Source organism: Tasmannia lanceolata, unplaced genomic scaffold (genome assembly GCF_043159265.1).
Source record: "Tasmannia lanceolata isolate RefF3 unplaced genomic scaffold, GAP_Taslan_0.1 ptg000015l, whole genome shotgun sequence".
Classification (NCBI taxonomy): Eukaryota; Viridiplantae; Streptophyta; class Magnoliopsida; order Canellales; family Winteraceae; genus Tasmannia; species Tasmannia lanceolata.
In genome coordinates this window covers 22,198,789-22,219,629 of record NW_027518692.1, presented here as the reverse complement: position 1 = coordinate 22,219,629, position 20,841 = coordinate 22,198,789, and the positions used below count along the sequence as shown (strand labels likewise).

At 38.4% G+C, this 20,841-nt stretch overlaps 1 protein-coding gene across 1 annotated transcript; it reads right to left on the bottom strand.

Moving 5' to 3' along the window:
* Nucleotides 1-3,004: 3,004 nt before the first annotated feature.
* Nucleotides 3,005-6,652, bottom strand: LOC143891852 (putative disease resistance protein RGA3). Its single transcript, XM_077396360.1, has 2 exons — nucleotides 3,326-6,652; nucleotides 3,005-3,239 (listed from the first exon to the last, which is right to left on the bottom strand). Exon 1 carries the CDS (start codon nucleotides 6,649-6,651, stop codon nucleotides 3,343-3,345), a length of 3,309 nt encoding a protein of 1,102 aa, XP_077252475.1. The 5' UTR covers nucleotide 6,652; the 3' UTR covers nucleotides 3,005-3,239; nucleotides 3,326-3,342.
* Between the last annotated feature and the right edge of the window lie 14,189 nt (nucleotides 6,653-20,841).

Below are 20,841 nucleotides of genomic sequence, written 5' to 3'. Positions count from 1 at the left end.
GTAAATATGTTAAAGAGTGAGAATACAAAATTGTTACGAAAACAATATAAAGGCATGTCAGTTTATCATGCACAAAGGGGCATTCTCGTTGTTAACCTATAATTGGGTATCTGAGTGATGTAGAGGGCTGTTAGGAAGATTCCTGAGTTGGGTGTGTTTTCCTAGCAGGACATTGTTCCTCAACTAAAACATACATGCCTTTTCTCTTGAAAAATAGAAACTTGAGTTCAAACTCAGATGGAGGTTTTGTTCGAAAAAACCGAGAGGTTTGATTGTCGCCTTGTAAAACAAAAAAAAAACAAAAAAAAGAAGAAGAAAGAGAGAGAGTGAAGCCATTTAAAAAAGAATGGATGGGGATTGTTATTATTTGCCTTTTGGTTTGCTCTGTCTTTGCTCATCTTTGTACTGTCCATCTCGGTCTTCATTGCTTCTTAAAAATATTGGCTACCATTTTCAAAAAAAAAAGAAGTTCGGGGAAGAATTCTTTTAAATTGAAATGTGTTCATTTATTCGTATTACTTATCATATTAATTTCTACTCTACCTTCCAGGAGTTTATTCTATGGGATTTCCCCTACATAAATCCACAATTTCATTAGTAATACAAGCTGACCGCCAAGGACCCATGCTCTGACAAGTAGCCAGCCGATTGTATTCAAAGAAATTGCAGAAATCAAATTTTTCATGGAATGGCGTTCATAGCCCACCATCCAGTAATATTCATGATCCTATGATGAAGGGATGGACCAGTTAACCTGATTCTATAAACAGGTGATTTAGTTAGAGCCCACATTTGATCACTATCTTATCGTTAGGTAGGACGGTAACGAACATGGAATCATCCAAATTCTTAGGAGCGATCATCACCAAATATATTCATAATAAGAAAAAAAAAGTTTGCATCACACTTGTACTTTTTCTAAGGACTAATGATATTAATGTGAATCAATGATTTTCATAATTCTTATATAATTTTACTACTAATTTCAATACAATATAGTCCATTTTCAAATGCAAAACCACACCTTTTTTTTTTTTTTTTTTTTTTTGCATAATCAGTACACAACATATAGAACATCAAAAACTTCTCACCCAAAAGAATAGAAAAGAAATTAACTTTTCTGATGCTACCATGGTGGACCTTTTTGCTACTGAACACAAGAGAAAGAGGAGATTTTGGAAAAGGAACTGACCCATCATCTTCCTTGCACAAGGCCACTGAAAACTTGGTTGTTCCCAGCAAGGGTGGCTTCCCATTCCACAGAGGACAAGAGGATCTGTGACAGAGAGATAACGACTTCACTCGTATCTGGCCGTAAGATGAAGTTAGAATATTTGAATGAAGAGAAGGAAATCAATGGAGTGTTACAGAGAATTTTCAATTACAAGAGTAAATTTGAGGGAATTGGATGAAACTGTGAAGTAATGAAGCTGTTAAATTGTAGAAATTTCACAAATCTTAACTGAATTACTATAAGCATTGGAGAAAGATAAGCGTTGATTCAATAATCCATCACACACACACAATCCAACGGTATACAGATCTGATCTTATTTTCAGAAGCTAAGAGAAAGCGATTTTTAGCTTTGGAGGTAAAAATAATGGATTTGAGGTAGAAATGAACAGACAATAAAGGATTTTTCAGATGGAAATTGTGGAGATGAGAAATAAGGAGGTCAGAGAGCATAAAAACAGATGCATACAAGTTTAAGAATGAAGATGGAGTAGGCGAAGATAAAACGCAGTAGAAAAAAAACATAAAATAGACAGGAAGACAGAGGTAGAGAATAAAAAGAGATTTTTGTAGGAATAATTGGGAGAGGCAACACCAAAAAATTAACCCAGAAGGAAAGAAAATAAAAAATAACCTAATCTATTCAAACATACTGACTTTACCAAGACAAAGGCAAAGAACATATTGTAGTCTCTTATAAATCAAATGCAATTCTAAACATAGTTAGTTAATAAAAAAGGGAATGATATTTCCCCCCTCTGATGGATAAAATCCTCCCCTTTAGCGTTATTCGTTTAGTTTTAAAGGCAAAGAAAGACATTAAAGGGGCTGAATTTATCCTCAAGTAGTGAACCGTACGTTCTCACAGAAACCGTTAAAGGGGGGAAAATATCATTTCCCTAATAAAAATCAGTAACCATTAATAGAATGGCAAAGTACACCCTTATACTAAGGACTAGATTGGATAAAGCAGGTTCATACCATCATCAAAAAGATCTTCAGCAATATCAAACAAACTTTAGGACATTATACAGACGAATCTTAAAAAAAAATATCCCGAATATGATCAGTCAAGGATTGTGAATCCATTTTTAAGCTTACAATGAGATTCAATGTGTAATGAATAACTTATTTATCATTCAGAATAAAAAATAAAATGAAAAGCTTTTTTTTTTTTTTTTCATGCATGCTTTCCATTTTGTGAGCTGATTGAAGACAGACCCAAGGTTCCAATCAATTCAATCAGACACTGAAGAAGGACAATATAACCCGTCTCAAAAGATAAGTCCCTCAAGAATGTGGAATCACTAGATAATTATATGACAAGGTCTTCTCAAAGCAACAATCGATAGAAAAATTAAATAAAAATGGGTCCAAAAACGGAGAAGGAATTCTCGATAACCTTAGTTTCCATTTGAGAGAGAGAGAGAGAGAGAGAGAGAGAGAGAGAGAGAGAGAGAGAGAGAGAGAGAGAGAGAGAGAGAGAGAGTTCAGTTCACGATTTCTTGAAGTACTCTTTGGATCTTTCCAACAATAATTGCAAGGAAACAAAACCATCTTCAGCCATGATATTTCATTACAGGATCATGAATATTTATATTTTTAGGTAAAAACATATTAGTTCTTAAACAATGAGAATTTACAACACTGGTTAGAATGATAATTCTTATTTTTCTAAAACCTACTTAATTAAAAAGGGTGACTGTTTTTCATGATTCCAGAGTTAAATCAGCAATCTTTGGAATAGCACAAAAAACGTCAAGAATGATAGAGGACAAGCAGATATGCTCTAATTTGCGGTTAACGGAAATGGAAAGATAAGACTTATTTTATTATTATAACCTGTTGTGATAGTGGACTACAAGGTAGAGGAACTGAACGTAGATTCACCTCTTGCTTTTATTATAATCCTGACACAGAAAATTCATCCTTTTTCTCAGATTCCTCCTCTGATGTTTCTGCATCCACCATGTTTCTTACAGAAGGATTGTCCTTGGGCATGGTTCCTATAATTGTTCGTAAAATTACGAAGATTTCAATGATAATAATAATGAAATGGTAGCGAATGTTTAAATAGGAAGTAAGGTCGCACCTTTGCCTGGATGACTATTACTTGATGTCAATTTCAGAGATGTGCTGTATCTTGGGCCAATCTTGGCCGCCCTCCTCTTCACACCGTTCCTTCAATTTAGGACATCTTGAAATCCAAAAACACAAAAGTGTAGCAGGGAGGCCATCTTCTGGCAATGACTCTATGTTTGGACAGTCTTCAATATCTAGATACATGAGGGAGGTGAGGTTTTGCATCCCATTTGGTAAGGACTTGAGATTTGGACAGTTATGGATGGTTAGAGATTGGAGCGTGGTGGGCAGACCGTAGTCACTATTGTCATCATCAGGAAACAAGGAATGGAGTTGAGGACAATCTTCGATTTTTAGTACTTCGAGAGAGGTGAGATTTTGCATCCCCTTGGGCAAGAACTTGAGATTATCACATGAAAATACTCTAAGCACTTCAATAGTTATGGGCAGTGCTGACTCTGGCAAGAAAAATGGGAGTTGAGTAACAATGGATAACTTTACAAGGGAGGTCATGTTTTCTAGCCGAGTGGGCATGGACTTGAGATTAGGACAACCATTGATTTCTAGAGATTCGAGCGTGGTGGGAAGCCACCCTTCTCCATCGGCCAATGACTCTAGTTTGCGACAGTGGAAAATTTCCAAACGTTGAAGATAGGGTAGATCTTGCAACCTGACTTCCTTGGGCCAGCACTCCAACTCATCACAATAACTTATTTCTAACCTTCGAAGATCAGTTAAGGATTGCAGCAACCCATGGGGTAGTGATCTTAGGCTTCGAAAGTCCTTTATAGTCAATGATGAAAGAGAGGTGAGGTAAGGCACAAACGAGCTCAATAGCTTCTCACCACACCTCTCTAGTTCTAACTTTGTAAGGGCAGGAAGGAGGTTGGCATGGGTAAACTCCTGCAGCTTGGGGCATTTCTTTAAGGTAAGCTCATGAAGAGAAGGTAGTTGGCCATGAGGAGGCAAGAGGTGTTCGCATTTTCGAAACTCCTCAAAGGTAATGCTTGTTAAATTGGATAGATGCCATATCCAACGTGGAAAGCTGACACCACCATAGGATATTATATGTAAAATTTTGAGGTTGGCAGGGGGTTCGAGGCCTTCTAATACTCTCTCGTCACCAAATATTTTGTCTATGGAATTATACTTGTGATCCCATTTCAACACCAACTGATTAAGGTATTTTTTACCTATCAAATTAGCTTCTTTTGCCTCCTCTATATTTTGCACATTCTCGAGATGTGAAATGTGAATTCCTCCTCTAAGGTTCCTCATGTTCCTTAACTCTCCTATCTGACATCCACTCTCTTTGTTCACCGTGAATTCAGGCAATGTTTGGAGAAAAGTTAATTTTCCAATTCCTGGCAAAGAAATGAAGCACCATAAATTCCAATTTAAATCAAGATGCCGTAGGTTAATCAGATTCGTGATGCCTTTGGGTAACCCCTGGAGTTTATCGCAATTTTTCAAATTTAGCGTTTGCAGATTACAGAGACTAATTACTGATTCAGGAAGCCTATCAATCCCAGTTGAAGACAGGTCAAGGTGACGTAGATGTTTCAAATGACCAATCGAATCTGGCAAATTTTCGATTCCAGTACAGCTCAAATCCAACACGCGCAAGTATCTCAACTCCCTAAATACATAATTGATGATCTGACTGTCAATGTAGTTAGATCGATTGAACAGTAGAAATGTGCGTAAGTTGTTAAATTTGTGCAAGGCCTCCAAACATTTAGAATCTTTTTTGTACCAAATCAACAGCAAATGGCGTGCAATTTTAGGGATGGTTCGTGACATATCATGTTCCATTCTAAGACATTCATCACCCGAGATAGATTCTGCCAGATTGTGCATGAGATCATGCATCTTGTAGATTGAATCTCCCTCAAAATCTTCATAAGAACATTGAAAGAAAGACTTCAGCAACAAATTATCAAATAACTCCCCACCAATGTCTTCTAGGAGTGTGTTTCCTTTGGGTTGAATGAAGCCTGCAGCCAACCATTGTCGGACCAACTTATCCTTCCTAAACCAATGATTTTTAGGAAATATGGAACAATATGCAAAACATTGCTTTTGATTTGGTGGTAAATGATGATAGCTCAATCTTAAAGCTGGTAATATTTCATTTTCATCATCCTTCCATATTTCGCTTGTCAAGATACTTTCCCACTCACTTACATTTCTTTTAGAAGACAAGATGCCTCCCAATGTCTTTACTGCCAAAGGCAGGCCTTTGCACTTTTGCACGATTTGCCTACCAATTTCCTCCAATTCAGGACACACATCCAAAATTCCTGCACGCCGAGTAAACAATTCCCAACAATCATCAACTGGTAAACCCTCCAAAGAGTGGGAAGGAACCGTACCCATCATCCTTGCAACCCTTTCATTTCGTGTCGTTACGATAATTTTACTTCCCTTTGCTCCAACTCCAAAGGGCACTCGTAGAATGTCCCAATTATTTTGGTTTTCATCCCACACATCATCTAGAACAATTAAAAATTTCTTACTGTTCAGTATGTCTTCGAGACGACATTGCGCGGCATCCAGGAATGACAAATTACAATTGCTTCCAATTATAGATTCAATAATTGCATTTGTTACTTTCAATACATTAAATTCATCATATACAGAAGCCCACGCTCTCAGCCCAAAATGTGCCTTTACACTCTGATCATTATAGACAAATTGAGCAAGAGTTGTCTTTCCAAGTCCCCCCATGCCAACTATGGGAATAACAGAAAATTCATCAGATACCAACAATTGTATTATTTTCTCTTTCTCCACTTGTCTACCAATAACAGCATATTCATTTATCAAAGAGCTAGTTTCTCGTCGCTCCTCGATTTGTAGACGTCTCGCTCCATTTCTATTTTCAATATGGAGGTCATGTCTTTCCTTTGCTATCACATCTAATCTCCCTCTAATCTTGCTTATCTTACGTGCTATGTCGCGTCGATATAAAATAGGATTCTTAGAGCTGAAACAAGAGAAGACGAATTTACGTACCTGATTTCTCTTGTTTGTTTGAACTCCATACATCAATGTAGATCGTAGAGCTTCGGTCGCAACCTCGTCCAATACATCGTCTGCATCATAAGCAACATCTTTGAGTTTACCAAGCCATTTTCGCACCGCCTTAGAGTTAATTTGCTTATCCTCTGCATCTTCAACCACGTCTTGAATTACTGTCACCGTGCTCTCGAACATTTCGAGCTCCTCTTCAACACCCCATATTGATTGAATTTCTTGTATTGCTGATTCCTTCAAATTACCAAACAGTGAATTAAGAAGAGGGGATACAAATATATGTGCTATGCCTGCCATACCTTCTCCTCTAGGAAAGAAGACAACCCCAAGAGGCCAAGAACGAACCCACAGAAGTGACTATGGTGCAGGTAGGGAAAATAGTAGGAGCTTCAAGACTTGCATCTGCATTTATTAAGTTCTTGCAATAAAATAATGAAGGGGGCATTAATAATTAAGATTTGACTTTGTGTTAAGGATACTGATATTGGCACTACTATGATTTAATAATGGCACAAAATCAGTTTGTCATTTTTTTACTTGGCTTCTTAGAGCTTTTTGGGAACTGATAACACGTAGACAGCTCTTCAAATAATAAAAGACAGGCTGAGCTTGTACAGTTATCAAAACATGGCAGTGCTAATATCAGTAACCTATTTTAAAATGGGATTTGCTAGTGTCCATCGCAGAAGGCATTTCGCGGATGGTCTGTTGCATTTGAGTGCAGCCACCTCATAAATGAAGACAAAATCTGCTGAAAAGTGAGCCTTGGTGGGCTGCTCTCACATGCAACAGACCATCCGCGAAATGCCTTCTGTGATGGACGCTAGCAAAACCCTTTTTAAAATATTGAATTTCAAAGAGTTGAAACTTTTTATACTATGACTATAGAAGATTTTATATGCTGCCCGAGCGTGAAATCCAGTGTAGGGGACTTCACGCCCCTTGATATTTGATCCAGCAGCAGAATGCATTCTCTATTTTCATGTTGGCCACAATATTTGTATTACCATGTTTTAATAATTGCACAAACTCTGCTTGTCTCATCATTTGAAATGGGCTTTTGAGAGCTTTTCTGGAACTGTATTAATCTCTGACACCTGTTTAATTATATAATAAAGTTGAAAGGAAAGTTTTATACCACAGCTGTGAGGCTAGCCATGTTGTATGGGCTCATAATGTTGGGCTACCAAGAAGTAGATCAATTGAGGAGAAGATGAGAGAGCACCGCTTAAGATGGTTTGGACACATCCAACGTAGGCCTTTGGATGCTCTAGTGAGAAGAAGTGACTTAAGCCAAGTTGATGGACTGAAAAGAGGTAGGGGCATACAGAAAATGACTTAGGTAGAAACAGTAAGGAAAGACTAGATGGCTAGGAACATAGTAGAGAACATGGCCTTGGATAGGAGAGAATGGAAGAAAATGATCCACGTAGACGAACCCAATTAGGGCGAGGATTAGACTTAGTCAATTTGAGCCGGGTAGATTCCTTTCACCTTCTTCATGAAATTTTTCTGAAGGATTCATTTTAGCCGACTCCAACTAGTTTGGGAGAAAGGCGCTGTTGAGTTGAGTTGAGCTGTTTATATAATAAAAGACAAGCTGAGCTCGTGCAATTACCAAAAACAACACATGTAAGTGCCAACATCATTCAACTTTCATGTTTTATGGTGTGAAACCATCGGAATGTTGACTTTCACTTATTGACAATAGAAAAATGTGAAAAGAAAAAGCTACTTTTATGCTCAGTCCTGAAATTTTTGGGCTCCACTTTCGCCTGTAGAGAGACCCTTATTTGATAATCCAAAGCCTACTTCACACAGCCTGTGAAAACTAAGAATAGGTTTTATCTAAATGCGCATGATCCTACAGTTAGGCGATGATTTTCTCCCCTCTGTAGGATTATGCACCCCACTTTTAACGTGATTGTGGCAGACTTCAACGTTAAAGTCTGCCCACAATCACGGTACAAGGGGGGCGCATAATCCACAGGGTGGGCAAAAATTTGAATTCCCTTTATCTAATCTTATATGTTATAGTGGAATTCCATTCCCACCATTCGCGGATTAGTCAAATTTGCTGGCCGACTCACCATGTGGAAGAGTAAGGATATGTTTTCTCTAATTCTTAAAAAGATGGGATTCCATTCACACCATATGTGGACTAGTCAAAGTTGCCGCCGACTCACCTCGTGGAGAGTAAGGATAGTTCTTCTCTAAGCCCCTCTTCCTTTTAGATTTTGACAGCCGATTTGTGGGCAGTGGGGTCAAATGCCCTTTTGCAAGTGGTGGGGCCATAGGACATACTGAACTCGGAGAATAGTGGTAAGCAATGTTGGTGTCAACCTCGTAGAGTAGTCGTAGGGGCGTCATTACCAACATAGAGAGAGGAGAGCAAGAGAAAGTGAGATAAAACATCATTCCCAAGAAATCCAAGCAAAATTCTAACTAGTTTTGGGCTTGGATATTACAGGGAGGGGGGCAATGATGGCACATCAGTAGACATGCCATGATTAACTAGGAGGCATCTCTGAGAGTCTCCATGGATTATTTCAATGCTATATTGGCAACGAAACAAGGAGCTTTTGCTGATGTGGCACCGGGCTTTTGTGCAACATCAGTTGATGTGGCAACCAAACAAGGATTTCAATGCCAAGCAAACACACCTTAATGAACGGTCTAGCTCATGCTTACTGGTGCTTCCAACAAGGCCTCCAAACCTGACAAATAACTCGTTTCTGTTTCCATCATGACCTCCAACTCCCCATTTAAAATCAAACAAAACTACCTTTATAGTGCAAAAGACCAACAATCAAAAGAAAGCAAAGCTCAAGAAATTCAGGAGGCTCCATAAGCTAGAAACATGAACAAGAATGCAAAGCTCAAGATATGAAAACCTCTCGCATGTTTTTTATTTTTTGGGTGAAAACCAGTTTTTTACATGAACAGAAGGCTAATAACTCTCCCATGCCTTGTTAGAACCAGTAGGCAACAACGTTCTCCAAGCAGTTCTCAGAAGTTAAAACATTCTTCAATTTCCTGCACTCAAGTTGCTATATCCAATATAATTTCAATCCATGGTTCCAAGCGCAACAGTTTCAAAACGGTTGTAATCTCCAAAAAGCTATGCACTGTCAAGAATTCTCCATACGTGACCTGTAACAGGCATATTGCCGCACTGAAGAACTTATGGAAAGTTAGAAATAATAAGGATAAAACTGAGGTCTGAGGAAATTAGAATGGTCCTGATTCATAAGCTTGGGTATGTTTGGATGCGCAGGGGTGGCTCGGAGAGTAGTCGAATAAGAAGTCAAAAGGGAGGAGACGACCATTGGATTTGTCTACAATTACCTCTTGGAGAATAGCCACTCTCTAATAGCAGTGGTGGTGCATTGCGTGCTCTAAACCAGGATACGGAGAGCGCTAAGAGAGAGTTTAAAACGTGTCAATAAAATCATTACTGACATTCCAAGGTATACGTTACTATCCAAGTTGAAGAAAACAGATCCAACTAACAATGGTGCACAAGAAAAATAATGAGCCACAGAAGTTGGTACTTCAAATTTTCAACTTAATAGGCATTACTTCTAGTTTGCCACTACATCAGGGTATAGTGGCATGATGTTCTGAACTTCTGATGGACTTTACATCAGGTTTGTTACATTTTAGATCTATCAGAGGCCACAAAATTATTGCTCAAACTACAGGTTTCATTTACCTTATTCCATTAGTACAAAATTATTGCTCAAACTACAGGTTTCATTTTATTCCAATAGTTTAAAACAGCTACAGGTTACAAAGATAGTCCTGATTCTTTGGCCATGCAATGGTGAGGAGATTGATGACTGTACCTTTTTACTACTTCAAAAATAATGGGCACGAAAAGTTTTGAACAGGATAAGAGATATCATTATTCCATAATAGACAGTTGATCTACCCTTCAATAAACCCAGGGGATCTGGGCCTAATAACAGTATGAATAAGAAAAAAATCATGTAGCAATGAACTAGTGTTCAAAGGCATAAAACCAATACAAAGCCAAATGTGGATATTAAGATTAGACTCTAGAGATGGAGTGCCTAGTGGAGATGGGTTGATTTCTGAGTATGTAATGTAAGAGGAAAGTGCACAATGAGGATGTTAACACCCATCCAAAAATTATATTGCAAGAATTATGATGACACCCACTTAATTCATATTGGCAAGCTGAGTGTTGGCACTTTGGAGAATGATCTTCATGCCTACAGATTCTTCTATTGCCCCGTTTCTATTGTATGTCTAATCACGTATGTTAACAATATTCCTAATTACTTTCCCGAAAACACCTAAACCATTTTGCAAGTGACACCCAATCCTTGACAAAGGTGGGAGTGACTTCCAAATACACAGTACCAAAATGTCTTCACCTCATTTAACAAAGTATCATCTGCTAACAAGGACATATCCATACAGGTAGGATAATATGATCTATCATAACTGAGAGTAATAAAATCCTAGGAATCACAAAAATGCTCAAACTATTCCAAATGGCCTTACCTCTAATAGTATTGAATGACATCGATGGACTCTCCACCAATAATACACCAAAAGACCCTAAACGCAAATAACTAAGATGGTGTCCACTCAAGAGCCTCTTAAGGAGCCCAAAGCTCATTACCACTCGAAAGCCTCTTAATAATGAATAAAAAGCTCAATTACAAAATTGTAATTATCCCAATGATATCCAAATTACACATAAAAACCACCAAGCGGTTATTTTTAATTTTTATTTATTTATTTATTTTGAAATGAAAGAGCGGTCAATTAACAAGTGAAATATCAATTCTCAACATAACTACTCGTTGGACAACAATTAAAATGACAAACCAAGGAGCATAGGTGATGCACTTGGTCCCACTAAACTTTTCTATAAGGTTTCACTTGGTCCTCTCAACCGTGGAAATCTCAAAAATCCAAAAGCCATGCATGATATGCAATTTCTAAAAATAAAAAAACAAAGAGAAGGACAAATTTCACTTGTTAATTCTTGATCAGAAGATATAGCAAAGCATAACCAGAATCATTTCATGCAAGGCAATAGATCAAATAAAACCTACTATATACCTAATGCTAACAAGGAAGGGACGAGTAATTAAGAAACACAAGAATAAACTGCAGAGGAAGCCAAAAGCTGGACATCAGCCAGTTGGATTTTAAAATAAAAATGCAGCCTTCAAATAGGGAATAGGATCAATATGTTTATGACCACGTGAGGTAAAGCGAAATAATGAAATGAGGAAAAGATTCTGACCAAATAAAAAATATGATGTAGGTTGCAGCCCAAACATCAATTAGATACTACTTTCTTTTATTTTGTTCTCGTATTGAAGTAAGTGGGGACGTGGAGGTTATTTTTAGGTAGATAGTGGCAAGGATTATCCTTTCTCTTCTTTCTTATATGTACTCAAAAGGGAAAGCACATAGGGGCTTCTTTTCCTTTTCTGGTGGACCATTTTTTTTTTTTTTTTGGCTTAAGAGTTGTGATTTGCATCACAAGAGAACCCTTGTAGGATTTCCTTGTTTTCTCGTGTGCACTTGCGTGGTAGATTTCCTCCATGGCAAGACAATATATGCTCCCTCTCTATCCTCTCGTTTTTTTCTTGCGAAATCTCCCTATTTCAGCTGCTTGTATTTTATTTCCCACTGTGTTGTCATTATCTGGTAACAGAGAGGTTTATTTTGCATCAATGATATTATTTGCAATCATTATGACCCTAATGCCGGGTGATTGTCGTGCCTATGGCGCCAGTGGTGGGGAAAGCAACTGTGAGAAGGAATGCAAGAACTCTTAAGAATCCCCAATCAACTAATGAAAACAGTGTGTGTCAAGAGGAGAAAAATTGAGATTGGGAGGGCAGATGCATCACAGAATCTGACTAAAGTGAATTTTATGTCAACACATTTCGTTCCCAAGGACATTCAAAAGGTTGGTTCCTGCCTTAGAGAGAGATCGATATCATGGGATTATAGTTATCATGCCAAAATTCTATGAGAAGCTACATTCAAAAGAAGTCTTCGATTGGTTGAGTATAATAGAAAAAATCTCCAAGTGCAACGAATTCCCTAGGTGAAGTCAAGTTAGTTTCCACCAAAATTGTGGAATATGCTTCGTGTTAGTGGAACCTAGTATTACCTAATTGAGAAAGGGGAAGACAGAGATTCCTACATGGGCCAAGATGAAGGCTTGTTTTGACGAAGAAATTCTTGTTGTTCGATTATTCCACAACCCTTTTCCAGAAATTTCAACTTACATCCAAGAGAAATGAGCAAACAAGGACGCACAGAAGAACTCCATCAACACTAAATACATAATTTTTGAACTTTATTTTGATTGTATTGTCAGTATAAGGGTACAAATACTTATCTAAACTCTGATGGGAAGCTAGAAGCTCCACACTTGATCATTGGACTGTAGAAACTCTGGGAATTTGATGTGCAAGAGAGGAAGGATGAAATTCACAGAGGAAAAACAAGGAGAAAACCCACACAATTCGTGAGGTTTGTACAACGCTACTTCATAATGAGCTGCAGCCCTAAACACTAGCTTATAGCAATACACATTGCAGTAATTAAAAGATTCCCATTTGTTAAGAAATACACCATAACAGCCATTCAAAAAAAAAAAAAATACACCATAACATACTTATATATGCACCATATCAAATTGTATGTTGTTTCTTGTACACATCCCTCAACTTGTACTATCAATGAACATGTTTAGCCTTTTCAAATAGATGGATGTGATGATCTTTGATGAGTCCTTTAGTAAAAATGTCTGCCACTGGGCCTTTACTTAGAAGAGTTGAGCTATCTCACCACTCACTGCTCTTTAACTGACAAAATGGAAAATCAATGGCTATGTGTAAACATTGGATTTTGAGACAATTTAATTGCACTTTGATTATTACAATGTATGTTTGCATGTCCTCTTAAAAGCATATCTAAAAGTGCATTAACCAAATTATCTCTGCAGTAGTAGAAGAAGCCATGGCTCTATATCCTGCTTCCACACTAAGGGCCTGTTCGTTTGAGATTGTGACAACCAATTGTGAGCCCAAAACCTATTATTGGACTCAAAATTACATTTAAATTTGAGTCCGATAATAGGTTTGGGGCTAACAATTGGTTGTCACAATCTCAAAGGAACAGGGCCTAAATCTTGAAACTGTATGTTTCATCTTGAAACCAAGCAGTCATTCAATACAGCACAATGCCATGTAATTGATCTCCTTGTACCGGGATCTCCTGCTAGTCAACATATGATAATCCTGTCAATTTTAGTTTTGTCTTCTGATCATAACCATATTGTTGACCATGAGTCAATGTTCCTTTGAGACACTTCATTATTCTTTCAGCAGACTATTTTCTTGCCTTAGATCATACATAACCTGACACACTTGAGTCACTTGAATAGGTGGTGTCAGGCTTTGTGAAGGCATGTACTAAAGTGCACCAACTATACTCGTGTATATGGGGATCTACCTCCCTTCTTCATCTTGTCTGCTAGCCTTCTTATCATAAACTGTAGGAATTCTAATAGGCATGCAATTCGACATATGAAACCTGCTAAGAGAAAAATCTCTTCTTTTGTCCTCTCAACTTCAATACCAAGAAATTACTGAATTGCCCCAAAATCCTTCATGCTTAAATTTTCCTCAAGACTACATTCAAGTTTTTCAACATGAGAATTGTACCATAGTGTGTTTATAAAACAGTGAAGTGTCATACACTTCTCCTTTCTCCTCAAATCCTAAGAGCTTGATTCAACCTTTCAGACCAAGCTTTAAGAGCTTGCTTCACCCTTCCATTCATAAAGCTTTCTTAAGTCTACACACATGGGCCCTCTCTATTTTGTCAAATCCTTTTTGCTGCTTCATGTAGATTTCTTCCTTGAGTTATCCATGCAAAAAAGCATTTTTAATATCCACTTGGTTTAGCTTTCACCCAAAAAATGTTATCTAGACCTAGGATTGACCTTCTAGTAGTTAGGGCTGCAACTTGGGTTGGGTTTTACCCGACCCGCATCGACCCGACCCGACCCGAAAATAGCTTGGGTTGGGTTCATGTTTCTCGGGTTTCGGGTCGAGCAGGGTTTGAAGGGGCCCGACCCAACCCGACCCGAGTTACTTAAGTTATAGTATGTATTTTTTTCCCTAAAACTTTGTTACTTTAAAAGTGAAAACTTAAAAGTAAAACTCATGCACGCATGCAATCACAGGGACTCTTTCCATCTTTTATTCGTTTCCTCCCTTTTGCTCTAGGGTTTCAAGTTTCAACTAAATAGTTAATGTACTAAATAGTTTGTTGTTTATCTTTCATATGAGTATAATCATTTGCATTTGGTAATGCATCAATTTATTCTCTTTGGACTAGTTATTAGTTAATGCACTAAAGAGTTTGCCATGCTTGAGTTTTTCTACTTCAATGAGTTGAGTTGCCTTGCCAAACAAGAGTTTTCCTTAAAAAATTGCGTCAACGTAAAAAAACCCGACGCGACCCGAGATTTATCATGGGTAGGGCCGGGTTTGGGAATTGTGGGTTTTCCGGAAAAAAACCCGACCTGACCCGACCCGAGATATTTCTCTGGTAGGGTTGGGTTCTTCAAAACCCGACCCGCCCGACCCGAGTTGCAGCCCTACTAGTAGTTGCCTTGGCTAAAAGACTGAGTTGTCGAGATCAAGATGCTAATTATATCCTTTTGGAACAAATCTAGCATTGCACCTATTTACTATTCCATCAAACTTTGGTTTTATCTTATACACTCAGCTGCATCACACAACATTCTTATAGTTGGTTCCATCTGGCATTTTTATCGAAGGAATTTATCTCTTGTTGCAAGGCATCAATCCATTTCCCATCATTCACAGAATCTACAAATGAAGATGGCTCGGTTGATGACATTCAAGGCTTGCTTGTGTTTATGTTGACGAGTATTGTGCTTCTTATAAGATTGCTGTACGATACTTGTGTTGTTAGACACCATATGTGAAGAAGAAGAGATAGACAAAAAAAGTATCAACTAATATCATGGTTTTTGGAAGTGATTGCCCCTTGATCTCAAGACCTATAGCAGGAGGAACATAAAAGTGAAGCTCATCAAATGTAACATGGTGTGATATGCATGTAATGGCCTTGGGCAAAAATTTCCTTCTGCTAGTGTTGCGTACATGTACGTAGCAAAAATATCCCTAGTAACTGAGAAAGGAATAAAATAATATCTTTTCCGTCAACTTTTGGAAGGTGACAGCACCTGTAGTACTGGTGAGGGCAACATATCAATGATGTGAGTAGTGGTGTGAAAGGTTTATGTCCAAATGTGCTTTGGAGCACCAGAGTGAAACATCGGGAAGAGACCACCCTCAGTGATATGACATGGTTTCCTTTCTGCAATACCATTCCAGGCAAGTGTGATGACAAGAAAATTGTAGTCTAATCCTATGAAAAGGAAAAATCTTTTGAAAAGTCATGGAAGTGTATTCTCGACCTCCGCTTCATAAGTGTCTGGCGAAGTGAAAATAGAGAATTCTTCAAACATATGTTTGAGAAAGAAAATCATGTGAATTGAGTGAAATCATCAACATAGATAATGTAAAAGACTCATTTTCAAAAAAAAAAAAAAAAGATAATGTAAAAGAGAGAACCAGGTGAAGAAGCGACAAGAGTTGGGCATCAAACATCATAATGAACCAACCCAAAGGCAAAAGTACTCTTTGTTTGATTAAATAAGAAAATTGACATAATGAACCAACTAAAAGGCAAAAGTACTCTTTGTTCATGACAATGTCTTCTTGGGAAATTATTACATAGACAAATGAAAGACTAAGATATTAAAGACTAAAGGACTCGATCCTTGGTCTGTGTGAGACACAATGATGGCTAACTGATGGAGATAGAAATGATGCTAATGTTGAGAGGACTTCTATACTGGTCTTGAATATGGTACACCATTATGTGTGGTACTTACAAGAGATAGAGATTATCCCGATAAAATCCTTCAGTGAAGAGTTTCCCAAATAGGGATCATTCACAAAGAGGTCTGTGTGAGACGTGATGAAGATAGAGATGATACTAATGTTGAGAGGACTTCTATGCTTGTCTTGAATAAGGTACCATTATGTGTGGTACTGACAAGAGATAGAAATTATCCCAATAAAATCATTTACTGAAGAGTTTCCCCAAACAGAGATCATTCGCAAAGAAAATTGGAACAGTAAAAACAAAGTATCAATGGAACTGTGTAGAGATACGAGAATCAGATAAGACTTTGCAATGAATACTGGGGTCAATATGAAGTTATGAACATCAGAAACATGAAAAAACCAAAGGAAGATGAAAGTTAAGTCACCATTCAAAAAAAAAGATGAAAGTAAAGTCAACTCAACGTATGCAATGGGCAAAGAGGACCCATCCCCCATGATAATTCGAGATGATCCAAAACAAAGAACTATTCAACACCCAAGAAGCTTTAGAAGGTGTCAATAGTGAAAGATCTCTCATATGATGAGTGAGGGTCTATTGGAGAGTTCCGTTGGTACTGGGCATTGAAGCAATGATACGAGATAATGGTGATATGATTTTTGCACTCACAAATCTGACATGGTGAGTGTGATGAATAAGTGGTGCCTGGTGAGGATAAGGAGGGACAGGTTGCTGATATGTGAGAAGGGAAGGTGCAAGCAAAATCCAAGCGAAAACTCCCCTTAAGAAGCTTGGACTTGGCCATTTCTAGGTTGTTGGGTTTTCTTTTCTGAAAATGTGTCCAGGTCGTTTGTTAGGGTGCAATTTTGGTAATACCTTGATGTATCTGATTTGGGAAATCCCTTGTTGCTGAGTGAAGTAATTTCATTAACCATGGCTATTCGCGATCATTGTTACGTTTGTGATCCAAAGGACTAACAGCATAGAGTCTCAAAGGAGTACAGGGAATTTTATTGTGGTGTGGGAGGCTTTGCAGATCCCTTTGAAGCAGATATAAGACCTCATGTTGAAGCAGAAGTACACATAACTAAGCAAACGAGGTTCAGCAATTGAGAGACTACCTTCGCAATATTTGTTAAGCTCCATACACAGCTTGAATGACACGAGATTCACAGATTTTTTTTTTCTTTAAGATTACGAGATTCAGATTGTTGATTTGTTGCTAATATGACTCGTGTAATGCTGTCCACAGAATGTCATCAGATGAAATATCAACTGCTTTCCGAGAGAGTGGAATTCAGCAACATAATGATAAGCTGAACTTTGCATAAACATTTTCCGTGTGCTGGATTTATTCTTCCGGAAGAGTTTTTTCTTCTACAATGAGAGAATCACCTAAATATTAATATAGTATGCCACTATTATACTTATGATTTTAGTTTCAGTATTTATTTCGATTTTGATATGGGTTTCGATGAGGATAAAAACAGAAACATTTCGGTCATTTTGTGTCCATTTCGGTGAAAATTTGAAACCATGTTCATATGTTATTATTTAGTACGTGTATTCCAAAGCAAAGTCTTCTCTCTCTTTTTCTTTTAAATATACCACCTCATGTATTTGGTTAGGTTTGTTTTGTTCATTCTTTGGATCCATGTATTAACAAGCCAGACTCTTGTGCCATCAAATGTGTTTTCTAGGACATTCTCATACTGAAAAAAGGCTATCATTGTTATCGACCTAGTTTTTAAAAGAGGTTTCTTTGTATTGATGTTACTTCTTTCCAAATAACCCATATTTTTCAGAGGAAGCATATACTCTAATAACTGATTTTCTTCATAATTCTCAAGAAGTGATAGATCCATTTTTTTAATGGCAACAATTTTCATTAAAATGAGAAAGAGGAGGACCGAGATGGTCGATACATGTGAAAAGGAAAACTAAAAGAGAGAAATCACAATCGATAAACAAGCTGAAACACTATCTAAGAAAGGTAGAAAGTTGAGCAAAAACTCAAGGAGGAAGATAATCATATAACTCCAGACCCTCCTCTGATACCCCTTCCCTAGTAAGCCTGTCGGCCACCTCATTAGTGAGGTAATAGATGAGGCCCTCACCCGGACATGAATCTTGTCGAAGAACTGTGCAAATCTCAAAGGAACACCATGTGAACCTCAGAGCCATCGAATCACGTTGAGAGAGTCCCCCTCCACCACCACTTTGTCTAGGCGTTCATTAGTTAATAATTTTATCCCCTGATGTACTGCCCTCACCTCCGTCTTGTTAGCATCAGTGATCCCTATGGGGCCCGCATACGACAAATCACAAACCCAGTTTCATTTCTCAAAGCACCTCCAATTCCCGTAGGGCCTGGGTCTCCCATACTAGATCCATCGAAACTCAAAATTTAGCCATGAGCAGGAGGCTCCCAATCCTGCAGTATCTTAGGTCCTTGCTCTGTGCTAACACAAACCTCCTGCCACCCGTTCCATAAGTTGAAAGCGGACACTAACCTAAAACATGGGTGAATCTTTACCCATGAGATTAGTAGAGCTACAACTTTGAAATAAAGGAAAGAGAAGTTCTTTGCATATCCTTTAAGAGCTCTGGCATTCCTTTCTTTCCAAAGGACCCAAATGGCCGCCAAAACGGATACATTCCATAGGATTTTTCCTTTTTTCTTCCAAGGAACGGAAGACCACCCCTCCAATAGGTCTATAAGCTTGGTAGGGAAAACCCATGATATCCCAAATCTATTATCTTCTTCTATCATTGATCCTCTTCCTCTTGTTTCTCCTTTGTCTTCTTCAGCTTTACCTAGTGAAGTTGTTTCCTCTGCTCCATCTAATGTATCCCCCTAAAAGCCTCTATAGGTTTACACAGAGAGTAAAGGAGGCACCAAGTGTCATGACTAAACAAGCAAATTAATCTACTTCAAGTCCGCATATCCTAGTTTTTGTTAGATTTTGATTTTCAAAATCTTATTATTTGGTCAAAAGAAAGTGTTTGGAAAATGTTTTCTAAGCGTGTTTTGGAAAAGGAAAAACTTTTCTTTGGAAAGATTTGCTTTTTGCAAGAGAAAGAGAATAGTGCAAAAGTAGTGTGAAAAAGATAGTCCCATACCGACTCATAAGAAAGAAAAGTTAGGCTTAAAAAGCCTTACTCTTTTCTCTATTTTATTATGGTGCTCAATGGTCTTAGCCTTGGGTTGAACCGCGGGACGGTGCAACGCACCGTTCACAGACGCGCACGATCGCGCGGCGTGGGCAATAGGGCGCATAGTGGCGCTTTATTGGCACTTTTTTAGGCGCACTTTGCACTTCGCACGCCGCATCGTAGTGAGGAGCGATTGAAGCCTTTCATTTTTCCCGATTTGATCCGGACCGTTGGATCAAGATCGACTTGGATAGGTCAAGTGGGTAGACCGAATGGTTCGGTCGGGTTGGGCCTGAGTTCGGGCCCAACGGTTGGCCCAGCGGGCCTAGGGGCTCCAATGGATATTGCGTGAGCGGGTGCGATCCGAACCGTCGGATTGTGGTGTAGCAGCTAGTGGATGATGACCATTGGATTGTCTCTCCTACACAACGGTCAAGTTCCTAAAGGGTGCAATCTGCACTGTGGATGGGAGATCTAGCGGTTACGGAGTTGGAAGGGTTTTTACATAAGCCAACGGTCACTCCAGGATTGATCTGAACCATAGAGTCGCGATTAGACGCGATCTAACGGTCAGAATTCAAACCCGCTGAAAGGATGTCCAGAAAGGGTGTTTTTCAAAGGGGAAAGCCACCAGAAGCTCTATAAAAATAGTAGAAAATTTTCATTCTAAACAGAATTTGGATTTCTACTTTGGCATACCCAAAATTACTATTTCCAGCACAATTCTCTCTCTCTAATCCCCTACAAAGTTACTGTTTTACTGTTTTTAGAAATCCTTTCAAGTATTCTGTTTTCTGCAGAAACAGAACTCTTGTGTCTCAAATACTTGCAAAATTCAAAGGTGATTCAGGCTTGATTCCGTTCCGTGCAGAATCGTCGTCAAGCAATCGGTTTGGAACCGGGCTTCATTGTATCTTGGAGGCGAGTTCGTGGTCCCCTTTGCACACTACTGGTGGGGGCGAATATCGTCTTAAGGACAGCGTTTACGCGCCTTGAAGCATCTTCTTATCTTCTTCTCAACCACTTCACGGATCATCTCCAACAGTTTTGTTAGCGGTTGAAATGATCTTCCAATTTCCATTCGCAGAGTAAATGAGTTTACTAAACTTCCTATGCTTAATTTGTTCCCTTTGACAATTTATCTTCCTCCCAAGCGCTTTACATTTTGCATTATCTCTTTCTTGTATGTCTTTGCCTATGTTGTCGAAAACCCTTCTTAATGATGGATGGAAAGAACAGTAGATGCGGAGTTAACTACTCTCATACGATAAAAATGAGTGGGAGCTTGCTGATTTACCAATTGGAAAACGTGTTGTTGGTTGTTGATGGATCTATATAGTCAAGTTTCTCCCTTTATAGTTCAATTGAGAGGCTAAA